Consider the following 20322-nt stretch of genomic DNA (forward strand, 5'->3'; position numbering starts at 1 on the left):
CCTCCCCTCGGAGGTCAGAGCTGCTACCTCTGTAGAAGCGTTTAAATTACTCTTGCATTTGGCTGAATGTTGTGGTCCTGGTGACTGCCGCTCGCTCTAGACTGTAAATTGAAGACTATTATTGTACAGAAAATATAAGGAACAATGGGTTTTATATCTAGATTATCCACTCAATTCAACACATGTTCAACATGCATGTTCAAAACTAAAAAAAGAAATTAAAAAAATAAAAAGTTGATGAGTCGTTAAAAATATGAGAAGTTGAGTCGATTTAAAAAAAAAAAAAAAAAAAAAAGTTGTTAGTCACAGTCCTATTTTTAGCCTTCCTTAGCCCGTGACAGAACGGCTTGCTTGCTAATGCTCCCTAGCATAAGCATGCCGCCACCAGCAGATATAAACAATGCGCATATTGGCTTGGAGCGATGTTGTGTATGAACTATAACCGATCATCTGCGTCACTGGAGGATCGCGATAGTGACAGTACTATCAACTCCCACTTGAAATTTGACTTGACCGAACCAAATGTGTGTTTTGTCTTCTTGTGTCCTGCAGACGTCGCTGAGAAATATCTTCGTCCTGACCAAGAGGACATGAAGCCTCCGAATGTTAAAAAGGAGGAAGAACATCCTTACATCGAAGAGGAGGAAAAGCCCGTTCGTGTCAAAGAGGAGGAGGTTCAGGATGACGTCACCAAGTCACCAATGACCTTCGCCCCTTTAAAGAGTGAAGATGAAGTCAAGGGTGAGAGTGAGGAGGGCAGAGGGGCGGAGCCTCCAAACAGCGTCTCTACTCCTCAAAATATGATGACAGAAAGTGATTCAGACCATTGGGGATCATCACGAGCAAAAAGTGATGACATAAGGTCTCTTTATTCTTATGCTGACTTTGATGATGATGATGATAATCTGGATGGTAATGATGAACGCACTGAGGGTGACAGGTCGTGTCACACTGACGACAAATCTTGGGAATGTTCTCACTGTGGGAAAACATTGAGTTCAAAAGGAGGTTTTAACAATCACTTGAGAAGACACACTGGGGGAAAACGTTTTGCTTGTACCCAGTGTGGCAAAAGCTTCTTTCAGAAGTCAGATTTAACAACACATAAAAGAATCCATAGTGGTGAGAAACCTTTTTCTTGCTCCCATTGTGGTAAAAGCTTCTCTTCAAAGTCACATTTAACCAGACATATAAGAACCCACACTGGCGAGAAACCTTTTTCTTGCTCATATTGTGGCAAAACTTACTGTCAGCAGTCAGATTTAAAAATACACACAAGAAGACACACTGGGGAAAAACCTTTTGCTTGTACACACTGTGGCAAAAGCTTTTCTCAGCAGTCAATTTTAACAAAACATACAAGAACACACACTGGGGAAAAACCTTTTGGTTGTACACATTGTGTCAAAAGGTTCTCTCAGAAGTCATATTTAATAGAACATGCAAGAACACACACTGGGGAAAAACCTTTTTCTTGTTCAGATTGTGGTAAATGCTTCTCTCAAAAGTCATCTTTAACAACTCATACAAGAAGAAAAAAAAATTTAAGCCACACAAGAAGACACACGGGAGAGAAACCTTATTCCTGCTCAAATTGTGGAAGAAGTTTCTCTTACAAGTCAAATTTAAGAAAACACACAAGAACACACGAGCTGCTTTTCCACCAGCAAGACCAGGAACTTTGAGTTTTGGGTCATGGGAGTTCTTGGTTGTAAAAGTTCAGCTGATGTAGAGACAACGCCCCCGAATTCGACCAATCAGCCATGGCCATTGCGGCCCGCCCCCTCAAAGTTCTTGCCTGGCTCAGCAAGACTCTGCTTCCGAGAGAGTACTTGGATGCCCCCTGGGGAATTTAATTACCCTGCTAATTGTTGATGGTGGAAAAACACCCAAACTGAATTTTACCAAGGTCAACTGAAAAGTTATCCAAAAGTTCCAACGGTGGAAAAACCCGTATAGTGAGAACGGAGAAGGAACCATTCAGTTGCAGTGTTTGTGTTAAAAGATTCTCTCGTAAAAAGCTTGCTGAGAGACACGAGTTTGCCGGTGACAATAGCAGCGATCTTTGAAGCTGAAAAAAAAAAATGAAGTGAAGTGAGTCTGGTGTGCTGTAAAAGTGTCAGTGAATTGAATAAAAAAAAAAACGAGGAAATATTGGATCCCCCTGCTGCTTATTATTGTTCTTATTATTAGTAGTTGGATTAAAACGCTCGCTCAAACGCTGATCTTTGAATTATTCTCAGATCAATTTATTATAATTCAACTATTCAAATTGTAAGATCAAGTTATTGAATGTTTTATTTGATGAACAGAAGACAGGGATGTGTCATAAGTCATATCGAATATGGATAGAGTAAAATGTGTGTGTATATTCCTCTGTTTATATGATGTGTAAATGAGCTCAGCTCATTCTCGAAGTGATGCACCTCATCTCTTCATTCACGCTCTCTCAACACCACCACAATGGATGTCAAATGAAACGGACAAGATGACGTCCCATCTTTATTATGAGCGGGATTTCCCTGCCAACGAGTTTTACAAAACTAAAGTCGCGCTATGCTAACATCGAATATTGCGTTTAAACCAAGATCCCGTTTGAAACAATTCAGTCATGACCAAAACGATTTTGGAATTCCGACGTTCGTTTTACGTCACAAATCTTGCGTCAGATTAGAAGAATAGCGATGTCCGTTGGTGAACAAAAACAGTTCCAAAGTCCATTGCATAAATTGCAAACGCGCCGCCAAAACGCACCCCCTCCGGCTTTTTGGTGTGATGTAGCATGCTAGCTGGTAGCTGTTCTGAGGCTGTACCCGCCCCGCTGCAATATGATTGGCTACAACGTCGCTGGAAGGATATGACGAGATAACCATGGACGCCGCCATATTGGATTAGCAACCCATGAAGGGGTACCAAAAAAAAAAAAAGTGCTGTGTGAAAGCGACCGAACGGAACAGAGACGGGCCGAACCGAAACTGTAAATAATACAACCTGTTACTGTGGGACTTATGATGCCCTAATGCATTTTGCATCTCGTATTTTTCTAGTAAAATGATTATCATTTCAGTTTATTACCTTTTTAAAAATTCTGTGTTAATATCAATTTAAAGGCCCAAGAATAATGTGTGTTAATAGTGTGTTAAACATGAATATCTATGTTCAATATAATAAACTAAAAAAGGAATGGCTGTAAAAGGGGAAAAAAATCTGTCAATTTACAATTAATTGGGAAGTATACTACTTTCTTTACTTTTCTTTTTTCTTTACTTTATATCAGATACGCTATCAAACATTTATTAATAGCTAGGGCGGGTACATTATAAGCTATTACAACAAATTAAACTCGTCCCTGATAATAAACATTCAGTTTACATCAAAATGCTTGTTCAACTTTGATGGCAAATTTTTAAACTGCACATTCACCACAATAAACTTCAGCTCTTTTGAATAAGTCCAATTTAAACGGGCATTTAAACTTTACAATTATATCGGGAACAAAACACTGAAAAACGGGAATGAGACTTTCGATTCCAACTGCAGCAAAAATGGCGACATCTGCCGATGACTTGATGAAAATACTTTCTCTGAAGTCCCCGGACAATTTCCAGCAGCCAATCATAACGCAGCGGGGGCGTGTCCTGCCTGACTTAACTTCCGCCGCACGTCTACATTCGTTTCTTTACGTGCTCACTGCACTGGCGGGCGGCCACATCGCGTTTCATCAGACGTCTTCTGCTAATTCATTCTTTCTTATTTGGTGTTGGACTGAACACACAGGACTCCCATCACCATTTTGAAGTCTGCGACACCATTTATTAAATGTTGGCGTGTGTTTAAACTCGTCTCGGTGCGCGTTGATGCTTCTCAGTCTAGTTAGCTTAGCTTAGTTTAGCTTAGATTAGTTTAGCTTAACTTAGCTTAGCTTCGCTTGCTAGCCGCTAACAAAGAGAAGCACACAACACGTGGTCAGGAAGAGACCAAGTGTGACTTTGTTGGCATTATTGTGCCAAAATGTCGGCGAGAACGACACCAAAGTACGAGGAGGAACTTTTTGGAGTCAAAGAAGAGAACGAGCAACATTTTCAACCGCTGGACGACGTTTGCGAGCAGCCTCGAATTGTGCTACACAAAACAGGTTTGTACACTTGTTATTACTCTCCCTTGCTTAGCACTACTAAATAGCGTAAAAAAAATTCACTGCAGTCCTCATTGCTGTACACAGTAATTCAATTCAACTTTATTTCAGAGGACGGTTATGCAATCATCAGACAGTCATACCAATGTCTCTGACAAGATGTATGTGAGTTGAAGAACACTTTGGTTCACGATGCTGTTGTATTAAAACGGTGGTATAATACTAAATGATTTTTTTTTGTCTGTATACATACCCGTTTCCCACATATTTTTTTAAAAATAATACAATCACATTGTTTTGTTATGATTACTGCCAGTGTTTTAAAAAATAAGTGCCGGTACTCTCCTAATTCATATCTATCTATCTATAGGAGAATTTTTTGGGGGGTATTTTTATTGTAAATTGTAATAATAAATAGGGCTGCACAATATATCGAAAAAATATCGATATCGCGATATTGGCCCTTGCAATAATCATATCGCAAAGGCACGCAATAAGTTTTATATGGAATGTCATGCTTTTTATATGAATTTGACCAGTCAGATGCTAACTAAAATGTGCATCGCCATTCAATAGTTGAAAATGATCAAGACATAATTACAATTAATGAACTAAGATTACATGAAGGTTGCTTATTGTTAGGATTATTATATATATTATTCCATATTTTCTCTTTATGACATAGATTTAATTGTAAAAGCATTTTACTCAGTGTTGTGCTATCTGTTTGGAACTGCTGCATGCATGTTTATTCAACCTCAGGACATCTGGAATGTGGGAGTGAAGAACTTTGCACCAGGACAATAGACAGTGTTCAAGGATTAGTGGTCGTAAAAAAGTTTTATGGTTAGAGGATGTCTCCTGTGTTTATGACTGTTGTATTTGTGATGCCACAACGATGCTATGTCTCAACCTCCTTTTATGACCACTTGTTAGCGAATTCCATGTAAAGACAGGAAATGTGAATGTGTGTCAGAATGAGCCAGAGGATTGTGACCAGCACACATCTCTCGCTCATCTCTCCTTGTACAAGTAAAGGCCTTGTTTTTCTTATTTTAATGTCTGTCTCCTTATTTGTGCAGTTTAAAAATGTCAAAGATGGTGTTTAAACCTGACATTTATTTTGCCCCATGAAAAATGTTTTTCTTTCGTTAGGTAATAAAAATGTAATTTCTTTAGGTAAATGTTAAATATCGCAATAATATCGATATCGCTATGTTTGGCGAGTATATCGCATATCGCATGTTTTTCCAATATCGTGCAGCCCTAATATTAAATATTATTAAATCAGCTATATGGAAGATTGAAAATTTCAAATCTCTACTGCCACCTGTGGCCGAAAACAAACTGGACGCTCGTACACGCTGCACGCACTCGTACGACCTTGAAAAAATAATCACAGATATCGCATGATATCGCAATCGCATTTTTTTGGGTGACAAAAAATCGCAATTAGATTATTTTCCATAATCGTTCAGCCCTACTTGAAATTTGACTTAACCAAACCAAATGTGTGTTTTGTCTTCTTGTGTCCTGCAGACGTCGGTGAGAAATATCTTCGTCCTGACCAAGAGGACATGAAGCCTCCGAATGTTAAAGAGGAGGAAGAACATCCTGACATCGAACAGGAGGAAAAGCCCGTTCGTGTCAAAGAGGAGGAGGTTGAGGATGATGTCACCAAGTTGCCACCGACATTCGCCCCTTTAAAGAGTGAAGATGAAGACAAGGGTGAGAGTGATGAGGATGCAGGGGTGGAGCTTCCAAGCAGCAGCTCTTCGTTTTCAGTAAAAAAAATAAAATAAAATAAAATAAATAAATAAATTCTAAAAAACACAGGGGGGGGGGGATGTTGGGCCGGGTTCGATATTAGTGTAAAAAAAAAACATCTAAAATACAAAAGCCGATCTTGACTCTGTTGTGTCATCTAAAAAAGTGAAATGGAAACTTAAGTAAATACCATATCGCTCTGATTTCCTACAGGAAATATTTATCCCCAAAATTTAAAAACGCCTGAAATCTGCCACAAAAACAAATGTTTCAGAAGATTCCCAATGAAATGTGTTACCTTCACGGACCATGGGACACTACCCAACCGGCGTCACCACAACACAAGGATTTCTACAGAAATTGAAATCAAATCAGAGATGTTATGTCATATAAGCAGGTATAACTTTATTTTGTCGACACTTTAGCATGTGTGAGTTTACTGACTGAAGATCGGCAAGATTTTTTTTAAATATGTATACTGAATTTATTTATTTATAAATCGTGTTTACATGTATGTTTCATGGCACATGAAAAGCTTGGTATGTTGAGTGGTAAAGTGTAACTCAGTGAAAAAAACTGATATTAAAAGGCTTAATTTGCCTTTATCTTACGATCCTGTAATATATAATAGATATTGTTCATTATAATTAACTTTTTGTTGGGGGAAAAAAATACTTAAATGGACCTTGAAAAAAATAATCGCAGATATCGCATGATATCGCAATCGCATTTTTTTGGGTGAAAAAAAATCGCAATTAGATTATTTTCCATAATCATTCAGCCCTACTTGAAATTTGACTTGACCAAACCAAATGTGTGTTTTGTCTTCTTGTATCCTGCAGATGTCGCTGAGAAATATCTTCGTCCTGACCAAGAGGACATGAAGCCTCCGAATGTTAAAAAGGAGGAAGAACATCCTTACATCGAAGAGGAGGAAAAGCCCGTTCGTGTCAAAGAGGAGGCGGTTGAGGATGATGTCACCAAGTTGCCACCGACCTTCGCCCCTTTAAAGAGTGAAGATGAAGACAAGGGTAAGAGTGAGGAGGATACAGGGGTGGAGCTTCCAAGCAGCAGCTCTTCATTTTCAGAAAAAAAATTATAATTAAATAAATAAATTTAAAAAAAGGGGGGGGGGGGGTGGGTTTGGGGTCGATATTAGTGTAAAAAAAAAAATCTGAAATACAAAAGCCAATCTTGACTCTGTTGTGTCATCTAAAAAAGTGAAATGGAAACTTAAGTAAGTAAATACCATATCGCTCTAATTTCCTACAGGAAATATTTTTCCCCAAAATTTAAAAACACCTGCCACAAAAACAAATGGTTCAGAAGATTCCCAATGAAATGAAAACTAAGTTATATTAGAAAATGCAATTTCTGGAGAAATTGCGGGTGAATGCAGGAAGGGTGAATAAAAACCTGTGGAATGATTATGAATAATATTGAATGATATTGAATGACCTGGAATGCTATACAATGACCTGAACATGCTAAATTTGGAATGGTTTGAATTTATACAGAAATACAGAAGCAGTTGAAGGAATAAAAATAGCACACAAATGAAAATAAATTAGCAAGAAACAAATTAACAAGCCGAGAAAAAACAGTCGAGTGAGCAATGTAGGAAGGAGCAAGTAATTGAGGAAGCAATGGAGTAAAGAGAGAAAAATTAAGTGAGCAATGAAGTAAGGAGCGTAGAATCGAGTAGCAATGGTGTAAGGAGTGACAAATTGAATCAGCAATGGAGGAAAGATTGAGGACTGGAGTAAGGCTCACTTCCTATTGAAATCAGGTCACTTTCTGTTGAAATCGTGTCCCTTCCTGTTGATTTGACGCCACTTCTGGGTCACTTCCTGTTCATTTTAAGCCATTTCCAGGTCACTTCCTATTGAAATCAGGTCAGTTCCTGTTGAAATCGTGTCACTTCCTGTTGATTTGACGCGACTTCTGGGTCACTTCCCGTTCATTTTAGGCCATTTTCGGGTCACTTCCTATTGAAAATAGAGTCACTTCCTGTTGAAATCGTGTCACTTCCTGTTCATTTGATACCACTTCTGGGTCACTTCCTGTTGATTTTAGACAATTTTCGGGTCACTTCCTGTTGAACTCAGGTAACTTCCTATTGATTTTAGGCCATTTCTGGGTAACTTCCTGTTCAAATTGGGTCACTTCCTGTTGAAAACAAGTCAGTTCCTGTTGATTTCAGGTCACTTCCGGGTCACTTCCTATTGAAATCAGGTCACTTTCTGTTGAAATCGTGTCACTTCCTGTTGATTTGACAACACTTCTGGGTCACTGTCTGTTCATTTTAGACCATTTCCGGGTCACTTCCTATTAACTCATTCACTGCCTTGGACGAGTCAGTTCGTTAAAGTGAAAAATAGCGCCCCCTGCCTTTGACGAGTTAATTCGTCAATCCCTTTTTTTTTTCATGGCAAGCTGCGGATAAAAGTCTGGGGCATCAGATGTGTGATTTTCAAGGTTGTTGCCTATTTACTTCCACCACTAGATGGCATATTAGCATAGCAAAGTATATTAGAATAGCAGATCAAGCATTATGTCTACTTTTAGACAGCTTACAGCTGGAGGAGAGTTTGTTCAAACCAAAGTCCAGCCAGAAACGTAGAGGATCGTCATCTTTGAACGATAATGACGATCAAAGAAGGGAAAAGATGACGTTGAGGAGCAAGGTACCACGTGTGCAAACAGAGCCGCATGTTAGTCAACCCGTGAGCTCACAAGGCAGTCAGGAGAAATCTGTTGCTGCATCCATCGATTCCACTGAATGGACGGACACGTCATGCGACTCATCGGATGAGTATCTGCCCACAAAAACCCCTGGCTGGAGCGAAGACTCGGACACATCGCAGAGTAGCGATGACGGTGAGAGCTAACGTGCTAACTCGCTAACTTTGCCTTTACTCGCGATCTCCTCGTCTTTCCGTTACATGCACTTCATTTATTACACTGTTGCCACAGTTGCCATTACTAACGGCTGTACAGATGATGCATTTTATTGCTGTGGACGTAAATGTGTTGCGATAATGAGCTAACTTGCGCGATCGTCAAATTTAAACCCATCTTGTACGAGTTGTGTTTTTCTGTCGATGTGGGTGGGGATAAAAATGTGATACGGAGTACAGCATTGATGCTAGAAGGACGAGTTAGTCTTATTTATTGTTCTTCTTTCAGTGATCGACATCTGTGCATGTATATAAAAAGCTAGACTAAGTCAAGCAATGAGGAGAAAATGACTGGTGTAAATTGAAGGGTATAAAAGGGCAGGAAAATGTTTAGCAAAGGGAAAAAAATCCAGGCAGCAGTAAAAATCATATGCTTCTATTATTTACAGATTGGCCATCCACCAGTCGGGTCTCACCGATTGGCAGAGCAAAGAGAGGGAAAAAAAAATAAAAAAATCCGCAAAAAACTATAGCAATAAAACAAAAAGTAATCTTTTGATTCTATGTTTCACAGCAGGTACATCCAGAAATACTGCGGCTGCTTTGTGTGGGGCTAAGAGAGGTAAAAACGTGTTTAGTACAAATCACACCGCATCAATAAATACAAATTTCATGGTATTTATTTTTCTCTAATTTATAGTTGGATCATTGAACTGTAATGAGGATCAATCCTGGAAGCAGACACACTGGAGGCCCAAAAGGATTCGCTTCACCGCTAAGCCCGGACCCCAGGGCTCTGCTGCGGAGCTGGAGTCAGACCTGCCGGTGGATTTTCTCGAGCTTTTCATCACCAATGAGCTGCTGCAGCATATTGTTGATGAGACAAATGCCAACGCGCTTGATTTGTTGCAGGAAAACCCCTGCGGACTTCCATACAGTAGAAGTCACGACTGGAGGCCACTTACTGTAGAAGAACTCAAAACCTTCCTTGGCCTCAGTTTCATTACAGGGTTCATCAAGAAACCTGTCTTGGAAGACTACTGGAGTGGAGAGGAATTTGAGAGCACACCTTTTTTTGGACAAACAATGTCCAGAAATAGATATCAAATTATTTGGAGGTATTTACACTTCAGTGGCACTGCACATGATACATCGGACAAAATGCACAAGGTCCGCCCAGTCCTGGACTATGTAGTGGCCAAATTCAAAGATCTGTACACGCCAAAACAAAACATTTGTATAGATGAGGGCGTGATGACGTGGCGTGGTCGGCTCTCCTTCAAAGTGTACGACCCCCAAAAACCCATCAAATATGGGATTAAATCATACGTTCTTTGTGATTCTGAGACTGGCTACTGCTTCAACTTGATGCCATACATTGGTGTATCCCATACCCTGCCTGACATCGTTTTTACACTACTTGACCGCCTCACAGGTCAGGGATATACCCTGTTTATGGACAATTTCTATAATTCTATTGGCCTCTGTGAGCGTCTTCTTTCAGCAAAGACGAACGTGTGTGGGACACTCGGAAAGAACCGTGGGGAGCCTCAGCTCATAAGAGAGGCAAACAAGACAAGCTTGGGGGCAAATGGCAAGCTTGTCTGTCACAATGAAAAGGTGATGGTTGTTGCATGGCAGGACAGGCGGACTGTCAAGATGGTGACGACCTGCCATCAAGACAGGACGCATCCTGTGGAAGTGTGGCAGGAGGGGAACAAGGAGAAAGTCACCGTTCTCAAACCGGAATGCGTTGCGGAGTACGATGCTTCAATGAATGGGGTGGACAAACTAGATCAAAACATTGTTTATTACCCCTTCCTCGGGCGCTCTGTAAATTGGTCAATGAAGTTTGTCACTTATCTTTTTCAATTGTGCATGTTCAATGCACATGTTTTATACAGAGTCAAAAACCCACAGAAGCCTGCAACCTTACTTGCGTTTATAAAAAAGGTGGTTGTTTCATGGACCGTGAAACAGCAAGTTGGACAGGGTGATGATGAGCAAGCTGTGGGGAAACAAACAAGGGCCCCATACATGAAAGACCCGGAGAGGAGGCTTGATGGACAGTTGGGCAGGCATCGGCTAGAGAAGTTGGTGCCCACCAGCAAGAAGTTGGTGCCAACAAGAAGGTGTCGGGTGTGCCAACGAAAAGGCCTAAGGAGGGAGACCACCATGTGGTGTGCATCTTGCCATGTACCCTTGCACCCAGGAAGCTGCTTCACATCATACCACACTAAAAAACACTACACATCATAGGGGCGATACACATTCTCTCACATGCACACGCACACATGCACACACACACCCACACACACTTGTAAATAGTTGAAAGTTCATACAAGCAGTGCGCACCCACATACTCGTGCATTTTTCCCACTTGTATATGGAGTTCAAAGTTTTTTTGTTTTGCTACATCTGAATTGTCAATAGTTATCAATAAATTTACCATAAAAATACATTTATCTGTGTTTTTTATGTTGTTGTAACGAAGGAAAGGACTGTTCAGCTGTTTGTTTTTGTTTTTTGTTTTTGATGCCACAAAAGCAGAGAGTATTGGCATCAAAGTCAAAATTTAACTCAAAAGGAACCTTTTCACAAAAAGCTGTTTTTCTCCGTTTTCTAGTCAAAAACAGAAAAATTGGTTAAACTTAGTGTTGTTCTATTGCGAATAACTAGAGAAGGGAGAATGTTAGAAACTTTTTTTTTTTTTTTTTAATGAGAGAAGAGGGTTTAACCTTTCCTTTGGTGGGTTCCATGTTTATATACCTATAGAGCAAAATATTCTGTGGGCCTTCAAAAATGAGTCAAAATCCTCAAAAATGGCTGGCAAGCTGAAGCTCGCTTTTCTGAAAATGGCTGGCAGTGAATGAGTTAAAATCAGGTCACTTCCTGTTGAAATCGTGTCACTTCCTGTCGATTTGATGCCACTTCTGGGTCACTTCCTGTTGATTTTAGGCAATTTCTGGGTCACTTCCTATTGAAATCAGATCACTTCCTTTTGAAATCAAGTCACTTCCGGGTCACTTCCTGTTGAAAACAAGTCAGTTCCTGTTGATTTCGGGTCACTTCCGAGTCATTCCTGTTGAAAACAAGTCACTTCCTGTTGAAATCAGGTGTAAAACACAAGTTATGACCATAGACTTTACTTTGTCCAGTTGACAGTCATTGCGATTTAACAAACATCGCCACCTGCCCTTTAATCTACCAAATGCGTGTTCCACGGTGATTCGGGCTCTGCTTGTCTTGTTGTTGTAAATTAACTGCCGCATGGTCAGCCTGCCGTTGTCATTGAACGGCTTCAGCAGTCAGCTCTTAAGTGGATAGGCAGCATCACCAAGCAGGTAATACCCAACGTTGTGTCCATGTATGTTTTTTGTTTCTTGAGGCTATAGCAAACCTCTGTCAACAACCTCGTGATTGACATGATACCATCCATCCATCCATCCATCCATCTTGTTCCGCTTATCCGGGGTCGGGGCGCGGGGGCAACAGCTTCAGGAGGGAAACCAAGACTTCCCTCTCCCCAGCCACTTCAACCAGCTCCTCCGGTGGGATCCCAAGGTGTTCCCAGGCCAGCCGAGAGACATAGTCTCTCCAGCGTGTCCTGGGTCGTCCCCGGGGCCTCCCACCGGTGGGACATGCCCGGAACACCTCCCCAGGGAGGCGTCCAGGAGGCATCCGAACCAGATGCCCGAGCCACCTCAGCTGGCTCCTCTCAACGCGGAGGAGCAGCGGCTCGACTCCGAGTCCCTCCCGGATGACCGAGCTTCTCACCCTATCTCTAAGGGAGAGCCCGGACACCCTGCGGAGGAAACTCATTTCGGCCGCTTGTATCCGGGATCTCGGTCTTTCGGTCACGACCCACAGCTCGTGACCATAGATGAGGGTTGGAACGGAGATCGACCGGTAAATCGAGAGCTTTGCCTTTTGGCTCAGCTCTTTCTTTACCACGACGGACCGATACAGAGTCTGCATCACTGCAGACGCTGCACCGATCCGCCTGTCGATCTCCCGCTCCATCCTACCCTCACTCGTGAACAAGACCCCAAGATACTTGAACTCCTCCACTTGGGGCAGGATCTCATCCCAACCTGAAGACGACACTCCACCCTTTTCCGACTGAGGACCATGGTCTCGGATTTGGAGGTGCTGATCCTCATCCCAGCCGCTTCACACTCGGCTGCGAACCGCTCCAGTGAGAGTTGGAGATCCCGGCTTGAAGAAGCCAACAGCACCACATCATCTGCAAAGAGCAGAGATGCAATGCTGAGGCCACCAAACCGGAACCCCTCAACGCCTCGGCTGCGCCTAGAAATTCTGTCCATAAAAATTATGAACAGAATCAGTGACAAAGGGCAACCTTGGCGGAGTCCAACCCTCACCGGGAACGAATCCGACTTACTGCCGGCAATGCGGACCAAACTCTGGCAACGGTCGTACAGGGACCGAACAGCCCGTATCAAGGGGCCCGGCACCCCGTACTCCCGAAGCACCCCCCACAGAACTCCCCGAGGGACACGGTCGAACGCCTTCTCCAAATCCACAAAACACATGTGGACTGGTTGAGCGAACTCCCACGCACCCTCGAGGATCCTGCGGAGGGTGTAGAGCTGGTCCACTGTTCCACGGCCAGGACGAAAATCACACTGCTCCTCCTGAATCCGAGATTCGACCTCCCGACGGACCCTCCTCTCCAGCACCCCTGAATAGACCTTACCAGGAAGGCTGAGGAGTGTGATCCCTCTGTAGTTGGAACACACCCTCCGGTCCCCCTTCTTAAAACCCCCTTTTAAGAAGGGGGAAGTAAATGTGAAATGTAGAATGTAGGGAGAGGTAGTGTACAAAATGGGGAATTGTGGTAAGGCGTTAATTTTGGAAGTGAAAAGGAAGAGCTCATGGTGTGAATTGGTGAAATATATTGAAGTTGGAACAAAGTGAATCGAATGAAAAATGTGGAAGTAAATGTGAAATGTAGAATCTCTCATTATGAATACATTGGAAAAAACGTGTACGAAATCGGGAATTGCGAGTAAGGCGGGAATTTTGGAACAGGAAAAGAGCTCGTGGTAGGATTTGGTGGAATATATTGACGTTGGAATGAAGTAAATTGGATGAAAAATGTGGAAGGAAATTTTGAATCTTCCATTAAGAATGCATGAGGAAAAATTGGGTACAAAATCGGGAATTGTGGGTAAGGCGTGAATATTTGGAATATGTTTAAATTAGAAAGATGAGAATGGGATGAATCATGTGGAAGTAGGGGTCTTCCAGCCTAACTATAGTTACAAATAGGTGTTTTAATTTTCTATGTAAAAGTTCAAATGTATGCGGATGGACAATATCAACTCAACTCAATTTAGTCGACTTAGAGAGATTAAAATGGTTTTAGATTTGACCTTATATCGGCTGTCAGATTTTTAACAAGGCTAATACTTTTTTTCCTTTTTCTTTTTTGTTTTTTGGGGATGGGCCAATCCGAGTGTGCGTGGCCCCAAGTCGAGGTGCACTGTAGAAACAATAATGCACATCATCTCACGCTTGAAATTTGACTTGACCAACCCAAATGTGTGTTTGTGTTCTTGTGTCCTGCAGACGTCGCTGAGAAATATCTTCGTCCTGACCAAGAGGACATGAAGCCTCCGAATGTTAAAGAGGAGGAAGAACATCCTTACATCGAAGAGGAAGAAAAGCCCGTTCGTGTCAAAGAGGAGGAGGTTGAGGATGACGTCACCAAGTCACCAATGACCTTCGCCCCTTTAAAGAGTGAAGATGAAGTCAAGGGTGAGAGTGAGGAGGGCAGAGGGGCGGAGCCTCCAAACAGGATCTTAAATCCTCAAAACATGATTCCAGAAAGTGATGCAGACCACTGGGGATCATCACGAGCAAAAAGTGATGACATAAGGTCCCTTTATTCTTATGCTGACTTTGATGATGATGATGATGATGATAATCTGGATGGTAATTATGAACGCGCTGCTGATGATAGGTCGTGTCACACTGATGACAAATCCTGCGAATGTTCTCACTGTGGGAAAACATTGAGTTCAAAAGGAAGTTTGAAAATTCACTTGAGAAGACACACTGGGGAAAAACCTTTTTCTTGCTCAGATTGTGGCAAAAGCTTCTTTCAGAAGTCAGAATTAACGATACACACAAAAACACACACTGGGGAAAAACCTTTTTCTTGTTTAGATTGTGGCAAAAGCTTCTCTTGGAAGTCATATTTAACAAGACATACAAGAACACACACTGGGGAAAAACCTTTTTCTTGCTCATATTGTGGCAAAAGCTTCTCTGACAAGTCAGATTTAACAACACATACAAGAAGACACACTGGGGAAAAACCTTTTTCTTGCTCATATTGTGGCAAAAGCTTCTCTGACAAGTCAGATTTAACAACACATACAAGAAGACACACTGGGGAAAAACCTTTTTCTTGTTTAGATTGTGGCAAAAGCTTCTCTCGGAAGTCAGCTTTAACAACACATACAAGAATCCATAGTGGCGAGAAACCTTTTTCTTGCTCAGATTGTGGCAAAAGCTTCTCTCAGAAGCCAAATTTAACATTACATTCAAGAACACACACTGGGGAAAAACTTTTTGCTTGTACCCACTGTGGCAAAAGCTTCTTTCAGAAGTCACATTTAACAACACATACAAGAAGACACACTGGGGAAAAACCTTTTTCTTGTTTAGATTGTGGCAAAAGCTTCTGCCAGAAGTCAGAATTAACGATACATACAAGAAGACACACTGGCAAGAAACCTTTTTCTTGCTCAGACTGTGGCAAAAGAACACACATAAGAACACACACGGGACAGAAACCATATTCATGCACAAAATGTGGGGAAAGCTTTGCTTCCACCAATTCTTTAACAGCACATGCAAAAACACACACTGGAGAGAAACCGTATTCCTGCTCAGATTGTGGAAAAAGCTTCTCGTCCATGTCAAATTTAAGAAAGCACACAAGAAGACATGGTGGGAAGGAACCATTCAGTTGCAGTGTTTGTCCTAAAAGATTCTCTTGTAAAAAGCTTGCTGAGAGACACGAGTGTGATGGTGAGAATGGCAGCCATCTTTGAAGCTTCAAAAAATGAAGGGAAGTGAGACTGGTGTGCTGTAAAAGTGTCAATGCATCTTAAAAGTGTAAATGTGATGCTTTCAAAACTACTCAACCTGTAAATATTAAATCTTTGCTGTTAATGTGTTTAAATGTCAATGTATGTTTTTTTTTTTGTACGTAATTTAGGAAGTTATTTTTGTTTGCTTCTGAATGTTGTTAATGGTTGTTTGTTGATGTTTGTACGTGTTGTGTATTTGCTTGTGTAAAGCACATTGATTTGCCTTGTGTATGAAATAGAAATAAAGCCACCTTGCAATTTTCCCCAAATAAGCGTCGACAATACGTTCAGACACACAAAGCCATCTGCGATTAAAATTTTTTGTTGAACAGTGTTATCACTGAAATGATTGACGCAAATGTCCTACTCTTTGTTGCTAACTCAACCACCACAGCTCCGTGCTAGCTAACACGCCATATGCTAGTGCATTTTGCACATTCTATCTTTCTATGTAACAATTTTGACATGATTAGCATACAATATTCAGATGACATCAGAACAAAATTGTGTCCATACCTGGTTTTGATTCTTTCATTTTTCATGGAATAATATCATTTCTGTTCATGTGGCACTTTTGCCTCTGCAGGCAAATTGTTCTTGTCATCAAACAACCTTTCATCACATTTTGAAATCAAAATACAAATCAAATGGAGTAGATGCCACCTGGACTTCCGGGCTTCACACACCAGCTCCGTTTCCGGCCACTGCTGCGACTCACAGGCGGCGTTCCGACAAAAATGATCACATAAAGAGAAGCGACAGTACAATGCAATTGCATTTGTACTTCTGAGTGTGGCGCTGATGAGATGATGCTCCCCCTGGTGGGAAGTGTGTGGCAATACCTTACATCCCTAGCCAATCAGCATTAGTGCCCTCCCTACAAATAAGGAGTCAGTTGGTACCTGCCCTCAACTTACTCCTTGGCTCTGAGGTCCGCCTCCTTGACTTCAATGGCTTGTCATCATCAGTCATCACGAACATTTTACCTTCATTGGAAGGTAAGTGTTGCGTCAAAACTTTGCTGAAGGAAAGTGTGAGAGCCACAGATGACAAAAACTGGCCAAAAGTCATTTGTATTACTTGCAGTACAAATAAATGTTGTACATATCAATAATATATCATCAGATACTGTACCAAACATTTACTACTAACTAAGACCAGTAATTAAACTCATAACATTTGGTGGTTTAAATCTCATCCCAGATAATAAACTTTCAGTTTACCTCAAAATGCTTGTTCAACCTTGATGGCGAATTTTTAAACTGCACATCCACTAAAATAAACTGGTGCCATTTAAAACTTTACAATTATATCGGGAACAAAACATTGAAAAAGGGAATGAAACTTTCGAACTGCAGCAAAAAAATGAAAAAATAAAATGGCGGCATCTGTCGATGCCTTGATGACAAAGGTTGTTTTTAAGCCTCCGCACAGTTTCCAGCAACCAATCATAAGGCAGCGGGGGCGTGTCCTGCCTGACTTAACTTCCGCCGCACTTCCGCAGTTCATCTGTACTGTGTGGGCTGTCGGCTATCCAGCTCAGTGCTCTCAGTCTAGTTAGTTTAGCTTAGCTTATTTTAGATTAGCTTAGCTTGCTAGCCGCTAACAAAGAGAAGCACACAACACGTGGTCAGGAAGAGACCAAGTGTGACTTTGTTGGCATTATTGTGCCAAAATGTCGGCGAGAACGACACCAAAGGACGAGGAGGAACATTTTGGAGTAAAAGAAGAGAACGAGCAACATTTTCAACCGCTGGGCGATGTTTGCGAGCAGCCTCGAATTGTGCTACACGCAGCAGGTTTGTACACTTGTTATTACTCTCCCTTTCTGAAGCACAACTATAAATACTATAAAGCGTGAAGAAATTTCAGCGCTGTTCAATTCAACTTTATTCCGGACAGGGGACGGTTATCCAGTCATCAGACAGTCATACCAATGTCTGTAACAGACGTGTGCGATTTGAAGAACACTTTAAGGTCCAGGATATTATTGTATTAAAACGGTGTTTCCCCACATACATTTTTTTTACAATATTAACACATTAATCTTTTTGTCATGATTACTGCATTATTACATTCAACTGCTGTTGCAACCACTGTTCATTTTGACAAGAAATTTCAATTTAGTTTGTCTTTTGACCAAAATGTATCAAAGTTGTAGTCATAATTTAGTCCTCTGATTGTATTTTAGTATTAATCCAATTTTAGTATTGACATTTTAGTCACCATACATTTCACCGTTTATGCAGGAAATTATAGCACACCTATTTGTAACTGTAGTTTAACACGCAAGACACATTTCACACAATGGTGTCTTTATTGTTTCAATGAAACGTGTTTAACTGACAATAATATGACTTAGTTTTCACCAAAATAAAATAAAAATAAAAGTGCACAATTAAAGTGCTTGAGATTAATCTTAGAGCTGCGCAATGAATGTAACCATGTTTGAACATTGAACAAAGTGCAGTGAACACTGAACAGTTTCTGAGTGGTTCTTTTCTCCAATTCGCGTTTCATTCATTCTGATTGGATTGTGTGAATTTTCGTCACTCTGTTGTTTTCGTTTTCGTTTTAGCCATTGACAAAATTGTCAGTCGATTTTAGTTGTAGTTAACGTCTCAATGAATGGCTTCTATTTTAGTTTCCGTTTAATTTTTGTCTGAAAAAAACAAGTTTGTCACAAAAATCATGACATTTTTTTCTTGACGAAATTATCGCTAGTTGCCACTGTAACATTCATGAACTCAACTTTATTTATAAAGCGTCTTAAAAACAGGCATTGCTATATACAAAGTGCTGTACATGAAATATAAATCGGTTGTGCAGTCAAGAATAAGCTAACAAAACAAGAACAAAGCAAACATTTCGAAGTGTGTATACAAGTTTTTGTGGGTTTTTTTTTTTACAAGTAAATACATTTTACATCAGTAAATTAATAATAGGCTAGTGAATAAATAAATAAATACATAGATAAATAAGTAGAATAAACATCAAAACACCAAAAACAATGTTCAGTTTCATGGTGCGCCAAAAGCCAAAGAATACAGATGTGTTTTAAAAGAGGATAAAGAGGGGGACTGCCTAATATTTTGTGGAGGGACCGGCGGCAACAGCAAAGGCTCGATCTCCTCTAAGCCTCCGCTTTGCCCTCGGTACCTCCAATTGAGTTTGGTCTGCTGACCTGAGGCACCGAGCATGTGCGTAGGGCTGCAAGAGCTCAGTGAGATAAGGTGGCGCAAGACCATTGAGAGATTTAAAAACAAAATTCAAGAATCCTAAAGTGGACTCTAAATTTTACAGGCAGACAATGAAGAGAGGCCAGGATTGGGGTTATGTGCTCCCTCTTACGGGCACCAGTAACGAGGAGTATTTTGGATTGAGGACAATCAATGACAATCAATTCCATTTCGTCAATCAGTGTTGAGTTTATATGGGGATATGTGCGAACTGCGCAGGAGACGACACATGAAAATAGAATGAAACGGGTACGCTTAATGAAGTAGAATTATTTAATTAACAGTTATAAGCGGTTATGAAACACAGTCCGTGTTCCCCTCCGCGAACCTGGCTGACATCCCGCTCGTGAATGTGTCTGATTATCCTTCTTTTACACAAATAAAAACCGTTAGTATTCCTCATCGGAGGACGTTGCCGAAAAATTATGATTTGACGAGGGGTTCGTGACCTGGTCAAAATAGTCCGTGTGCCGCGTCATCCTGTGCTGCCAGCATGTGAGCAGTGCTAATTTCGTCAACGAATAATTTTCATCATGAAATTTTTCTTTCAGATCAAAATTAAACAAAAACTAAAATAGAAGCCATTCATTGACATGATAACTAAAATTGACTGACACTTTCATCAATGACTAAAAGGAAAATGAAAACAATACAGTGACGAAAATTCACACAATCCAATCAGAAGGAATGAAACGCGGGTTGGAGAAAAGAACCACTCAGAAACTGTTCAGTGTTCACTGCACTTTATTTAATTTAATTAATTTTTTTTAATTGTATTTATTATTGTGCAACTGTAAGATTAATCTCCAGCAATTCTGTACTTTTTTTTTATTTAGGTGAAAACTTAAGAGAAACATCTCCTGGATGCAACTGGGACGCATCATCAGTGATGTAGCCTGGGTTCATTGAGTGTTTCGGGTCTCGCAACATCAGACACTCTTGCCCAGGTGACCCAGCCGAGGTTGATCAAGCCTCAGCTTGCGTCCCAGTAGCAGTCCACGGATCTGCCCTTTTGAGCCATAGCCACCTGGTGGCTTTCTCTGCGGCTTCGCTAACTGACTTAATGGCCTTCTTCCTGGCCGCCCCTGATACACCCAAACGTCCTAGGACTTTGCAGAAGGATCGACCAGCAAAGCCTCTGCAGCCAACTTCGT

At 41.0% G+C, this 20322-nt stretch overlaps 2 protein-coding genes across 2 annotated transcripts in view; both read left to right on the forward strand.

The window, feature by feature from the left end:
* The first annotated feature begins 14645 nt into the window (after positions 1-14645).
* On the forward strand, positions 14646-16077 carry LOC144006316 (uncharacterized). Its single transcript, XM_077505100.1, has one exon. The coding sequence runs from the start codon at positions 14646-14648 to the stop codon at positions 15888-15890; it is 1245 nt and encodes a 414-aa protein (XP_077361226.1). The 3' UTR covers positions 15891-16077.
* Positions 16078-17472: 1395 nt separating this feature from the next.
* Positions 17473-20322, forward strand: part of LOC144006324 (uncharacterized) — a 28903-nt gene continuing 26053 nt past the window's right edge. Inside the window, exon 1 of the mRNA XM_077505113.1 lies at positions 17473-17728. Within this exon, the coding sequence (XP_077361239.1) occupies positions 17605-17728 (124 nt within the window). The 5' untranslated portion in view covers positions 17473-17604. The remainder of the gene's footprint in view (positions 17729-20322) is intronic.

This window comes from Festucalex cinctus, chromosome 1 (assembly GCF_051991245.1).
Source record: "Festucalex cinctus isolate MCC-2025b chromosome 1, RoL_Fcin_1.0, whole genome shotgun sequence".
In the NCBI taxonomy this organism is placed as follows: Eukaryota; Metazoa; Chordata; class Actinopteri; order Syngnathiformes; family Syngnathidae; genus Festucalex; species Festucalex cinctus.